This window comes from Syngnathus typhle, linkage group LG13 (assembly GCF_033458585.1).
Source record: "Syngnathus typhle isolate RoL2023-S1 ecotype Sweden linkage group LG13, RoL_Styp_1.0, whole genome shotgun sequence".
Taxonomy (NCBI): Eukaryota; Metazoa; Chordata; class Actinopteri; order Syngnathiformes; family Syngnathidae; genus Syngnathus; species Syngnathus typhle.
In genome coordinates, this window is record NC_083750.1 from 10,221,846 (window position 1) to 10,236,196 (window position 14,351).

The 14,351-nt window shown below is 44.4% G+C and overlaps 1 protein-coding gene and 1 long non-coding RNA gene across 2 annotated transcripts; one reads left to right on the plus strand and one right to left on the minus strand.

Moving 5' to 3' along the window:
- Positions 1–397: 397 nt before the first annotated feature.
- Positions 398–11,104, minus strand: wnt3a (wingless-type MMTV integration site family, member 3A). Its single transcript, XM_061295042.1, has 4 exons — positions 10,466–11,104; positions 5,676–5,917; positions 1,721–1,986; positions 398–1,639 (listed from the first exon to the last, which is right to left on the minus strand). The coding sequence occupies exons 1-4, from the start codon at positions 10,570–10,572 to the stop codon at positions 1,160–1,162; spliced, it is 1,095 nt and encodes a 364-aa protein (XP_061151026.1). The 5' UTR covers positions 10,573–11,104; the 3' UTR covers positions 398–1,159.
- Positions 11,105–11,733: 629 nt separating this feature from the next.
- On the plus strand, positions 11,734–14,325 carry LOC133165419 (uncharacterized). The gene is made up of 3 exons (XR_009717590.1): positions 11,734–12,390; positions 13,343–13,499; positions 13,646–14,325. It is a non-coding gene; the product is annotated as an uncharacterized LOC133165419 (long non-coding RNA).
- The last annotated feature ends 26 nt before the right edge of the window (positions 14,326–14,351 follow it).

Consider the following 14,351-nt stretch of genomic DNA (forward strand, 5'->3'; position numbering starts at 1 on the left):
AAAAACACACTAGTATGTACAAAACTTTGGGCTTTAAAAAGGAAATTAGAGCACAAATATTAAACTTTTCAGAAACTCATCAGATGACATTAATAGCGAGAGGAAATTAGCTGTACTGAATCTAAAAATTTGTTTGAAAATACCTTCTATGCTACGCTACACCTTTATTGGGTACACTCAGACAATTGAAAGATGTTTGCAAATTGTATGATATTTTTCAGAATTTTTAACATGTATTGAATCTTTTTTTTTTCCAATTATTTTATTTATTCAAAAAATCTATTGTCTATTTAATCAGGAGGTCAAAATATTAGAAAGGTTTCATTCAACTATCCAGGTGTACCTAATAAATGGCAATACGACCACTCAATTCAGCTTTCTGTAGTTTTTACTTAAAAAAAAAAAAAAGAAAAAAAGAAGAGCAACTGTGAGTCATCTTAAATTAAAAGTGGAGCAACAAGCCAAATTATGTTTGCTCCAAACAGCCTACGAAACAACTAAAACAAATCTATTTTGCTTAAAATGCCAATTACTCTATGCAGAAATGAGTCCAAACTTCACATTTTCCAAACTAAAACACATTTCTTTCACAGAAAGAATCCAAAACGAAACATTTCTACAAATACATATTGAATGTAAGAACCACAAAACAGACATTAACAAACTTAGCAGCATTAGACGACAGGAATATTTGGGTTAAGGTTTGCTGTCCGCTTTTATTCATTTTTTAAAGCACTTTGAGTTTCATTTTCTATGATAAGGTTCCGTACAAATAAATTGAATTGAACAGTCCAGAATTCAAGTCAAGTCCAATTTATTTCTATTGCCCTTAATCACAGAAATGTCTCAAAGGGCTTCACATGCCCTCAGATGACAAATATTAATGACACCCCCCCAAGAGGGCAAGGAAAAACTCCAAACCCCATCTGGGTCGAAACCTTGAGAAAGGACAGCAGAAGGGAGCACCAGGCTAAACTACGCGGAAGAAAAAAGAAACCAAAATAAAAACACCAATATGGTGTTTGACAGTCCTCTCTGAGTCATTGCTGCTTCGCCTCATAATGTCCTCCATGAACGGAAAGCAAAGTCCCGTCCGCCGGACTCAATGGACGGTCAAGTCCGGTCCAAAGTCTGAAGCTACAAGATGGAGAAGCGTGTGTTATTTGCAGGTGTGGACATCATAGACCCTGACGCACTCCTGGCAGCTGACGTAACAGCACCAGTGGAAAATGCAGTGGCACTTCTCTTTGCGCCTCTCCGTCCGCGTGTTGTGGCCGCGGCCGCAGCAGAGCAGGTCGCAGCCGTCGATGCCGTGCGACGTCAGGTTGCAGACCCGGTCGCGGGTGCCGAACGAGCCCGTCTCGGGGTTGGGGTCGCAGAAGTTGGGCGAGCCCTCGTAGTAGACCAGGTCCCGCTCGGTGGGCGGCTTGAAGTAGTTGTACTTGGGTCTCAGGGTCTCCACCCAGCCACGCGACTCCTTGTGTTTCTCCACCACCATCTCCGAGGCGCTGTCGTACTTGTCCTTCATGTAGTCGCCGATGACCCGGAAGTCCGGCTGAGACCACCAGCACGTCTTCACCTCGCAACTGCCCGACAGCCCGTGGCACTTACACTTCAGGAAGATTTTGTCATAGAGAGACTGGGGAGAACATAGGATGCAATTCATTACTGTTGGCATTGACAACCGAAATTCTCCTACCAAGAATGCAGGTCAGCTCACCGTCCGTCCGGCTTCGTTGTTATGCCGATTCATGGCCGAGCGGGCGTCGGGGCGGTTCTCCCTGGCATCTGCAAACTCTCTGGACACCATGCCGCCAAAATCCACATCTTCGCTGCAACCGCCCCACTTCCAGCCCTCGCCGGGGGGACCCTTGTGACGCGTGTCGCAGCCGCAGATAGTGGCGGAGCCGTCGGCGCAAGCCCGGGTGACGGCGAAGGCCACCCCGGCCGAGGCGATGGCGTGGACAAATGCTGATTCTCGAGTGGCTGGAAGCAGACACACACTTCCTCTGAAATATTCCCATGACAGTAGTGGTAACGGAAGGTTTATGGTTTCCGGTAGGCATGTCCAGCTCTGGTTCTGCCCGTTTTCCATGTCTCCTTCCTACCCTCTCTTTTCGGATCTTACTATACCGTAGGAGTTTAGTGACAGAGAAAGTAGGTCACAACCTGCTAATCCTGTTTTACGTAACCCTAAAGGTCTTTCAAGCCAAGCTAACAAGACCACTGTCACAGAAGTCATTACTGGTGTCGACCACATGTGTTTGGGTAGCATCCACAAAAGGTGCCAGTGTGGGGCTTCATTCATCCCAGACATCAATCGTCATGTCTGCGAATCAGGCCAGCGAGGCCCTTTGTCTCCGGGCTGACATAGTAAACTGATGACTCATCAAGCATCATGAGAGGAAGACGCAAGGCCTGACAGGCCTATCATTAAGAGACTCAATTAAGCTTTTGAAAGGTTAGGAAATGGCCTCGCAGACGGCAGCAATGGGTGTCCAGCTATCAAAGTCAATGCGATTATCGGGTAAGTGGAATAGCATCTCGGGACGGCTCATTAATGCATGTTTCTGTCGAAGATCAAAAGTGAAGCAGGAGAAGAAAGAAAAGGACAAGTACAAAGCTAAAAGCAGAAGGAGCTCCTCCCTTCCAGCAGGTTCTAACCAGTTTAAGGACTAAAGGGCATTAGACAACAATGACGCAAGAGAAAAGGCCCACTGTCATCCTCCACCAGCCACGCCACACAGTTACTGTATGTAAGCGGGTGCCATAAACGTAACAGAATCCTAACCGTCAAAAAGTACAGGCTGACGAGCAGAAGGCATCGGTGTTGATCAAATTAACTGTCAGGATGGTAAAAAAAAAAAAAAAGTGAGTGTTGCCTGAAAACTGCAAGTACTGCTTGCATCCAGTCCACATCTAAAGGGTTACTAACTTAACATAACAAGTGTGGCTCTAACATGGAGCCCTGATGAACTCCTTTGGCAGCTTCGCATTGATGCTGCATAGGATAAGTGAGTTTAGGAATGAACGGGGTGAGGAAAAGAGGATTATCTTGGGACAAAATGAGCAAAGGAGCAGACCCAGGAAGCAATTAAAGAGGCCCTGGCCTCTCAATGTGAACATGGAGATGCTAACCTGGGAAAAAGGACGAAATGGATCTGTGGTGGGCCTTTTCAAAAACTTTACAAAAGTTAGGGGTAATAACGTTTCCGTGCCTTACAACATTTCTTTCAGTTTAGTTTACACACACAAAAAAAAAGCTTACGACGTGGCCTTCTAAAGATATTTGGGCGATCAACATGGGGTTGACCTTTGGGGCCAATTACAGAGACCATAACATTTATTTCACCTGCTCTCGCGTTAGTTCCACTTCTTGGTTTTAGGAGCAATTGATGGCGTTTCATGACACTTTGCATCCCCTGACAGCGTTTCCCCTACCAAACGTTGCCAAACGCCGGCCGGCCGGCAGTCCAAGTGGTCCCTACGACCTGCTGGGGGGCTGAATCCCCTATTGTGCCTCCACTGTCACGCTGCGTTAGTCCCACAATGACTCCAGATATTTTATATGAAATTTGCCCTGGCCAGTGATTAGTGGGGACCAAGTTAAGTCATAGCAACAGAGAACTATGCATTGGCCGGACCCTGCTTGTCGGCAGACGGGGAAATCCCTATTCAAATGGTTTAATAAAACAATCTAAAGGGCGTGTGAATGGGGAAAAGCACTTTTTCTTCTGCTTAATCTCATGGTTGCAAAGATATTGTGCTCCGAGCTGAGCCCAGCAGGGAGTGGGGCTAAGGTCCCCCCATCAACTCCATTTGCCACACCCCTTCTTTCTTTCTTGCACAGAGTTAATGATATACCGGCGTGCTAGCTTCCCTCCCCCCAGCATGCTGAGACAGACATACGTTTGGGCAAAAGCAGAGACCTCTTAGCTCATCCCCAATACTTCTACTTTGCCATCCTAAGGTCGCAGGTCGTCACTCGCATCCCGCGACCTCGTTTGGTTAAGAGTAGAAGGCGAGAGGAAGGTGGAAACCTTTCATCCACATCACGCCCAAGTTACGTCAATCGAGTTTCCGATCAAGCTCGTTATGGTTTCAAGTAGGTGTGAAGGTGTACACCTATACCTGTAATACCTGAAAAAATGACCACGATTGCCTCATTTTGTTTTGAAGAAGCCTCTGTAATGCTGTCAACTGAGTCACAAAGCGTAGGCTGACGGCAGGGAGGTGCTACGCGAATACCAGGAATGCCGAAAACAGCTCCGGGATCGGCTCGCCGCGCTGAGAACACCTGCACGGCTATCTGTTACCTTTCATCACGGGCAGATTCCTGCAGTGCATGTTTTGACACTTTACTTAATGCAAATTAATGAGCGCTGACGCAGACGCAGCCCGCAGGCAGGGCTGGCGATTCGGGGTGTGGAGGTTGCGCAAAAATAAAAAAACGGGGCAAGACGGCACGGCAACCGTTTGACCGCGCCGTCGCATTTGATGGTGAAAGGAGGTCACTCGGCTGAAATGTTGCAACCTCCGTATAGTGAAGGTGAGGATTACGAGGGCAATTACGGGGTAGCGAGTGAGACCTATAAAGACGCCTGCTCCCCTTTGGCCCAAAAGAAGCGGGAGGAAATGGACACACTGCAGTCTGAATTGCAGACAAACAGACACCAGTGAGGACAATGGGCCCGTAGCACAGACCAACAGCGGCATCAATCAAAGCCAATGAAATGGAAGCCCTCGCCTACTAAGCCCTATCAAAGGCCCGGGAGCTCCCGACTCACTCCGGTTGGCCTCTGACAAAGGCACTTAATCCAGCCACTTTGACCTCTCACATTATTAAGGGCTTCACTGACCTTAATCCAATCAAAATGATCTAGTGAAGCCCAGTTCCCGCCTCCCCTTTAACACTCTGCGCCCCGGTAATTTGGGAAATACGCGGTGGCATTTTGCTCCACAAAAGGAGCTCGGATGGAGAATCCCTCTCGCCTCCTACTCATCCTTCGGCCTCCTTATTACTGGCTCAAGCGTTCGTTATTAAGTCTTAAGGGTTGAGAGATTAAAGCTCTGACTCACCTCCACATGTTTAAGTTAAACCTCTGGTAGCCGGGTGATAAGTTCAGAACCGTGCTATCGTTGTATAGCTTTAGAAGCACGTCGAGAAGACCTTTGTATACACCGTGCTGCCTGGATTTGTCTTGTTTTGACCATTTGTTGATGACTTGACATTTGTCCGGAAGTTGCAATTCATCATCACCGCAAGTCTTAATATGAGAAACCACCGTTCAGTCTGAGGTGTTGTATAAGGAGCTTCAGAGGATCAACAGCAGAACACTATTGTATAAGGAGCTTCAGAGGATCAACAGCAGAACAATAGCCGGGGATTCCCTCGTAAAGAAAATTCCAACAAGACCAAACGTAGTTTGATTGTATGCATGATTTCGGGCGTAGTGTTGCCTCGGTTCTGCTTGAAGAAGGATTTGAACGAGCGTGATGCATGCGAGACCAGCAGGTTTTTCCGTTTTTTCTCCTCGGTGTGGTTTGAGAATGTGTCGTGAAAATCACATGCGACACTTGCCAAATGGTCTGTTGGGAGGTCCCAAAGCGTCGGGGAAAATCATTTTCGCAGCATTAGGGCCATCACTCAATTGAACAAATCAAATGAGACTTACCTTTATCCAAAACTGGCCCAAAGATAGCCAGATTATCATTGACGGTGGTGCAGTTCCAGCGCCGGCCTCTGAACTGGTGTTGGCACTCCTGGATGCCGATCTTCACCCCTTCTGCCACGCTGGGCATGATTTCCAAGTAGTTGCGGCAGAAGCGCAACTGCTTGGGCACCAGCCCTGGAATGCTGCTGCACAGGATGGGTTGCGTGCCCAATGACGAGTACTGGTGGCCCACCGCGAGGGACCTAGACACACAGAAGGTCATTAGTCTGGGGTTTTTAGAACAGAGGAGAAATGTCATCTGATCAGGTGCTAGCATGCTAGGCGTCCGTCAACCTCCTCCCCACCTTCGCAGACACCTGGCCTGGCCTGTGTGTGAGCAAGGAAATTGCAGGCTTGCCATTGCAACGCTTGTGTCTGAGATGAAAGCCCACAATGCATCTCGAGGTCTTCATCGACCTTAAGCTGACAACCAGGAGAGCTACACCTTGTTATTAGTTGTCCGCACACTTAACAAGCCTCCACCTTAGGCTAATAAGAGTGCAAACGCCACGTTGAAACTTCAGAGAGCGTATCAAGGCTAATATCCACACGATATCCTTTGAGGATGAAACAAGTGCAAACTTGGTTCAATCATGACATCCTTGCGTTGATTCAGTTTCTCTCTGTCTTGCTAGCTTCTGCCGAGAGCAAAGCGTGAAGCAGAAGGATGTTTTTTTTTTGTTGTTGTCTGCATTTGTTTGCCACTAGCACAACTCAAAAGCAACTAAAGCCGGTCTGTGGCAAAGACAATGTTTTCAACTACCTTTTAATCAGCTACAAGATTGAGATGGAATCTTCAATGTACTGTATATTCTCAGTTAGCAGTAATCTAAGAAATCCAGTGCTTAAAACTGTGCAGTGGTCTCTTGTTTATGTGGATTGCCATTTTCTATAAATACCTGAACTGTTGACCTGCTTATTCAACTCCCTAAAATCAATATTCAGTGCTTGACGCAAGTCACAACAGAGATAAATTGTTTAAAGAACAGCCCCGCTATTATCTTTGTCAAATGCCCTGCGGGTTAGCCGCAAAGTGACTTTTTGGCGCAAGTTCGCACGCCACATCAACGGACTATTAAAGTTGCCACTAATCTTATGATCCACCCAAACGATAGCAGCTACTGTAGCATCCACGCAAAGGTAGAACCCGAGCAGGTGTGTAGCGCTTGGCTACCTCGCTATCTGTTGACCCTTTCGTCCGGAGACTAATCACAACAAGATTAGCAAAAGTCCTGACACTGGCTTGAGGCTGTTTCTTGTAGAAACCTCCCAGTGGAAAGGCAACTGAGCCCCCCCCCCAAAAAAAAGATGACCTTGAATACCTTCGCGATTCCTTCAGACGATCGGAATGACATAAATTGCAATTGGAATTTCGAGATTACATTTCAATGTTGTCGGGCGTCACACGGCGTGTCAGTGAGTGAATTACGTTTTTTACGTGCCCTCAAGCAGATGTCAGAGCTATTTGTCACAATGGTTCTGGCAGAATTTCTGCCCTCATTTCTACCGCTAGAGTAAATCACAGAAAAGGTGAGCACGTTGAAAACGGCCCCTCGGAGGAAGTCGGCAGCATCCGCCAGTAAACGGGAGCGTGGCTATCACAAATTGACCTCCCTTTGGCCCTTGTCACTCCATCTGCCCCCCCCCCCCCCCCACCCCTCTCCACAACTCTCAGTCCACATCCCGGAGCAGAGGAGACTTTTGCTTTGCTGCCTCTCTCACGCACAACAAAAGAGTGCAAATGCAAAGGAAGCCCGTGTTGACTAATTCATCACAGGCTCATCATGGTGATACTGCAGAGGAGGTGAAAACAAGCGCCGCAGGCTCGCATTTTTAAAGAGCTCCTTGTCAGTCACATCCTGAACCTCCTCTACCTCTGTTGCCTCACAGTGAAGAAAAAAAAAAAAAAAAACGGTGGCGTGTCTGACACACCAATAAATCTTAAAGCACTCATTGTGCAAATCTCATCGAGCTAAATTAGGAAATTAAGAATTTGTTTGAAACGTAGGACATCCGCGACAAAAGTATCCCACGCTTATCAACACGTCCTAAATTTAAACTTTGAGCAACCACCGTTCTTCTCCTTCCATACTTCTGGTGGAAGTTCTTCATTTGCAAATTTTGAAGAACCAGCCCTCGGCCTCCACAGCACCAACAGTCTCAAAAGAAAAACCTGACTGTAGTTTGTTGTAAATGACAAGATGGCAAATCCAAGAAATCCAGTCCAACCCAAATGATTAATTGCCTGAATAATTATTTGTTGACTTCACACATTCTTGAAGCGAACTTGTTGTAACAAACTTGACATCAGCGTTCTATCTCGAGCGAAAGAGACGAAAGGCTTTCATTGATCCAGATTTCCGAGCACTGAGGAAATCATTGATCAGCATAGGATGGACTAGTTGCAAAAAAATACTTAAGCAAAACACATATACACATGCAATTATTTGTCTGGGTCCACACTACACCCCCCCCCCCCCCCCCCCATGCACATGCAGCGCAGGTTTAATGCATTTTTCAGCAAGCCCAAGCAGGGCGCCTCAGAATTACCACTTTACTCGTGGGCCCCGGGGCCTTGGAGCCGACTTTGACATCAAGAGAATATGTTTGGGAAAAGGAATGTGCGGCGAGCTTTCACCTCCAGGTATTTATCTTCTAAAGGTGGGGTGGACTCGAGGGGGGAAGGGGTTGCTGGGTGACTTTATTTTTGGCGGGTGCAGCCAGGCTATGTCATGGCAGGTTGAGAGGAGACTTCGCCGCGTCTTAGGGCCACCGAGGCCGGAGAGTGGCGCAGCGGTTTCGCTCGGCTAAACGCCAACCGAGCGTTCTTTGGGATCGGTTGCCACGAAACAAACAAATAAGTCCGTCTGCAAAACTAAAAGCGTTACGTCATGGAGTGATTGTTTGCTAGCAGTCATGTAGCAAACTGTTTGCTCGCTGTCTTGTCTTTGCGTCAAACTTGATCCGGCCTCGCAAATCAAAGCATCAACTACTTTGGAATTTCTGTTCTGATGACACAATGGAAAGCATGCCTTCATTCCGTTGTGTGCTTAGTTGGCTGGCGGCAAATAGTCTCACACACTGACATTTTCAAAAACATTGCCCATATTAGGTGAGAATACACTGACAGATGAAATTGTCAGTTTTGTGGAAACAGGAGCTACGGTCCTGACGTGAGTCCCCATTTTTTTTTTTTTTTCCGTCTAAGGCCCAAATATTATATCAGGATTTCCTCCCAGCTGAGCAAAAGCATGAGTTTCTCATCACTAAACAGCAGGGGACCTGTTACAGGAAGATACACCCAATATCCAACCATGTGCAAATATTGAATCATAAAAAAAATAAATTGTGTTTAATTTGCAATGTTCCGGAAGGTCTGTGCTTGCTGCAGATGACGCACAGACATGATTACAAAACATCAAGAGCTGCACTTCATTGGAAGTCATAAAACACATTATAAACTATAATGTACAGTGCTATAAAACTATTCAGTGGGAAATTATGATTTTACTTGACACGGTTTTTCAAAAGAGGGAGGGGCTAATCTGTGGCTACCTTCTCTCTCGATATAGGAGCTTGCTGACAGGGTGGACAATGACAGGGTGGACAGTTTTGGCTAATATTAGCATTTAATGAGCGCATTGCAGAACCTTCCCTTAGTAAAAAGAGTATAATGTTGAAAAAGAAAAAATCATTTTAATTCCTAAAAGATTGTCATACCAATTGATATTTCACTACGATAGAGAGGACAATTTGACAATATCCAAGGACAAAATCAAATCAAAATTAGCATTAGCCTCTTGTAGCAAAACCTCAGGGTTTCATTATTCTGCAAAAATTTTTACAATGACCAAGTGACTCTGTTAAGGAGATTGTGATATTCGGAAAAACCTAAAAAATAGAAAAAATCTCCTAATATCAATAATTTCTCTGATTGTTTTCTACACATTTAGTGCCAAAGCAAAAATTGCTTCCGCTTTAAAAGATTCTAGTTCAAAAAAAATTCAATAAAACACAGCTAATTTCTTCCCTATCCACAATGTTGGTCGAGATTGCTGTGTGTTTTCTAACAAACTGCTAGGAAACCACAACTTCCCTATTTGCGGTAGAGGACATAATATTGGGCACACCTCTGAGTATGATGCAATGCCGTTGACAGCAAAACAAACTATAATAGAATTCAAAACATCATCATCGAGACACTTATTTTGCAGGTGTATGCTCAGAGTTCTGCTAAATAGAAATAATGAAGTCATTTCAAATAAAAATGGCGGCATCCAAAAGGATCCCCCCCCCCCCCCCCCCACGCGTACACGCACGCTAAACTTCTGCACCTGCTGCTCTCAGAAAGAACTTTCTGGAGACACCCAAAAAAAGCAAACAGAACCAAAACCTGCTTGCCATATCTTAGTTTTATAACAAATATATGCGTTTCTTAATAAATAATAAATTGACTAAACTGCATAGCATGTGACCATGATGCAAAAATGAAACCACCTTGAAGCTTGTATAAATACAATTTTTGTTTACTACAATATTAAAAAAATATATATATAGAATGAAACTCTTTTGCAACATATGAAAAAAAGCAGCACCGGAATAAGAGTCTTCAGCACAAAAAATAATTACATAAAGAAAGTAATATATATTTAAAAAAATAGACTGCGGCTCATCTCCAAATACACAAATTAACCACTTTAAAGCGTCCACGCATATTTCTTCAGCTGCCTTTTGCATCCGAAATGACTTACCACCAGATGGGATAACTTGCCATGACACGCGTCAGCCCGCAGAGCAGCAGGAGGAAACATCCAACGCATATCATCCTTAAAAAAGTTCGTCCAAACCTCTCCAGCATGAAGCCTGGTGTTGCGCGCCCGCCTGACGCACACAAGGATCGGAACCGAAGAGCCCCCCCCCCCCTCCCTAAAAGAAAACCCCAAAACAAACAAACAGTGGCGATGATGGGATCTTTATCGCTTTGCGCCAATCAACTCGCGTGTGGCGATCGCGCCGTTGCAGAAGCTTACAGTCATATATTAAAAAAAAAAAAAAAAAAAAAGTAGGCAACTTTTTTCTAAGGACCCAAACGAGAAATTGCCAAAGGGTGATCTGTGATGATGCCGTTCCCTCACTCGCTCAAGGAGCCAATTTGAAGATGTCTAGCTTTTTTTTCCGGAGCTCATTGAGAATTGCAGTGCGTGTGATATATAATGTAGTTTAAAGGAGGGAGCGAGGGGAGGGTCCGAGGGGCTTTTAAATAGACATCGGAACCCCCGCGGATTGCGTAGCTATAACAACCTGTCCGGATTTCACTCCCTGGCTTGAAGCTTCTAAAATGCAGAAATAAATATGTGTGAATTGCTCGGACCATTATTGACTTCTCCAAGGGCTTTTTGGGGGGTGGGGGCGGGGGGGGGGCTCAGTAGCTTTAAACGCTAATGAGCCCCCCTCCCTTTCCCCCTTCGGGTGTAATGGATTTTAAAAATCATAATAGATTAAACAGGGAGTCGTGTTTTTTTTAATTAGTAAAAAGGCTTCGGTCAAAACGCAATGACAGTTTGCATCACGTTTTAGATCTTTAATGTGCTTTTTGTTTCCAAAACATTTCAAATGCATTCCCTTGAAATGGTCCCGGTTATTTTAACGTGATGTTTACTTTCAAATCTAAAAATCAACTATCAAAACACATAGAGCGCGTCTCAGCATGTTCCTAAATACAACAGAAAAATGATTTTTGAGGAGTAACCTTTGCAGAATTAGGCCAGCAGGGGTCACCAAATCAAAGTAAGCCTGTTTAATTAATCTTCTAATGAGCAGTCAGGTCACGTGTCTTGTAGCAATCATTTGTGTAGAGTAAACTAGAATAGATACAAAAATCACAGTGACTCTTCTGGTATATTGTATTTAACTTAACTTTATTCCATTCGTGTACGCACTTCTCAAAGTAGTACTACTTTATTAATATTGATCAGTTTGAGTGATACCCCCCCCCCCCCCCCCGCCCCTCAACAGGCGCTCAACAGCCCTTGAAGGCATCTTCAAAAAGGTATCAACGTCACCTAGTGGACATTAGTATATAACAGTTAAGTGTTAATGCGCGTCTGCCTGACAGATGCGCGTTTCTGGATTCGATTCAGGACTTGGCTCCCGAACTATCACAATCATGACAACAATAAAATACAGTACGTAGTTGGCATAGAATTAATTAAAAAAAATTAATAAAAATAAATGAATATTTGAAATACATCAGTCTGTGTACAATGTATGAAAAGAATGTACAAGTTTCACTTTTTCAATGGAATTACACATTTTTGATGATATTCTAATTGAATGTACGCCACTGTAATACAAAATACAAAACGGCTTTGAAAAGAGACCTTACGGAGGTTCTCCAGCAGGGGGTGCTAGTGATCCCGGGATGCGTCATGCGCCTACCTGTAAGAGCTCTCCAGTTCAAATTTACAGTGAGCACCTGAGGCGCAGTCGTTTTACATTCATTTTTTCAATTTCCGTTTTTACATTTCGTTTTACAATGGAGGATTACATATGCAAACGATTCTCAACTATGGATTTTCGGTCGAAGCAGGAGATCATCAGTAAAGGAAGAGCAACTCCGGAGTTAAAAGGTTTGATTCGGACAACGGGACTTCGGAGCATCTTTTCAAACGGAGTGGTAAGTTTTTGATTCAATGTGCTTTATTGAGTGTTTTAATGTGTGAAGACTGCTGATATGAGATTTTAATTCAAATAGTTCAAATTAAATCATGAATAAGCCACAGTAGATCAGCGTTCCCCAACCTTTTTTTGCGACACGGTTACATGTCAAGTTGCGCCCATGTTATCTTGCTCCCCGTTTCGAGTTACGACGGTTATTGTAACGCCTTACAATAACAGTCGTATGTATGGTCGTCGTTATGTTTCATGATCATCTTTAATGTCTGCAGGCGCAAAGCCTTCAATGTCTGTAATGACGCTGTAGGGCGACGTTGTATAATGTATATCTTTTATGCACTTTTGACCTTTTTGTTAACATGCACATAACATTTGAAGTAATTCTTTATTCCTAAATACTATAAATAGTTTGAGATTGAAAGTGACAACCAAATTGGCTAAAATGGTCTGGAGCCACTTTTTCTCTCTTTTTATATGCACTTATATGTGTGTTTAAAAAAGAAAACACTCCATGCGCGCTCTTCTCTGTTAGAACTTGCTTACCTTAACTTGCTTACCTTAAAGCATCCAAACATGGGATGACAGCTGATGCTGAGCTCCCATCCGGCAATGCTAACATTAGCCACACTTTAGTGTTGTTGGCTATATTTGACGTGATCTGATGCAAAGGCTGTGTGTCACAGTAGCTCAGCGGTTAAGGCTCTGCCAAGTAAGCTTCATTCTTTGCGTCTGCTCCATTCATGCCGCCATTTTTGAGTGAGTTAATGGATGATAAAATTATAATTTGGATACTTTTGTCATTATTATAACTCATTACAATATACTGATAATTGTATACATCTTTTAAATATAAAACTGTCGCTGATATGTATAACTGTAGCAAAAATATGATGCCATTGCCACTCTACTCAATGTCTACAAGTGTTGCAATCATTTGTGTTTGTGTTTTGTAGCGCTCATAAAGGCCTCCCAGCCAGCACCCTTCTGTATTCAACTGTATTCAGCTGACTGACGGCAGCAACTTTAGGAGGGACTCCCAGACTTCCCTCTCTCCAGCCACCTCATTGCAGGGGATCCCACGACGTTCCCAGGCCATGTATTGTTTGTATTGTATGTATTGTATTGTTTGTACTGTATGGATTGTATTGTTTGTACTGTATGGATTGTATTGTGTTTGTACTGTATGGATTGTGTTTGTACTGTATTTGTAAAACACTTTTACCCCTCACTATCCGCAGTAATACTATTCTTTCCAGAGACACCTTCAAGTTCCTGGGAACCACAATCTCTCGGGACCTGAAATGGACCGGCCACATAGACTCTGTCCGGAAGAAGGCCCAGCAGAGGCTGTACTTCCTGAGACAGCTCAAGAAGTTCAACCTGCCGCGAGAGCTTCTGAAGACCTTCTACACTGCCATCGTCCAGTCTGTCCTCTGCACCTCCATCACTGTCTGGTTTGGATCGGCCTCCAAACAAGACAAGCACAGGCTACAACGGACAATCAGAACTGCAGAAAAGATCATTGGAATCAACCTCCCATCTATCCGAGACTTGTACCTGTCCAGGACCAGGAATCGGGCAAGGAACATCTCTACAGACCCTTCTCACCCGGGTTGCAGTCTGTTTGAACTACTCCCCTCCGGACGGTGTTATAGAGCTCGGTACGCCAAAACCAGCAGACACAGAGACAGCTTCTTCCCCCAGGCTGTTGCTCTGATGAACTCACACCACTCATAGAGTCTCAGAGACATTACTGTGCAATAACATCCTGCTCCTCGCACCTTTTTGAATTTGTCTACACTGTTTTTGCCATTATTCACATGTCCTGAATGTTGTTAGTCACCTAAATGTTGAACAGAGGGTGTGTTTCTACCGAAGTCAAATTCCTTGTTTGGCACGCTCAAACATGGCGAATAAAAAACTCTTGAATCTTGAATCTTGAATGATATGAAAACATAGAAC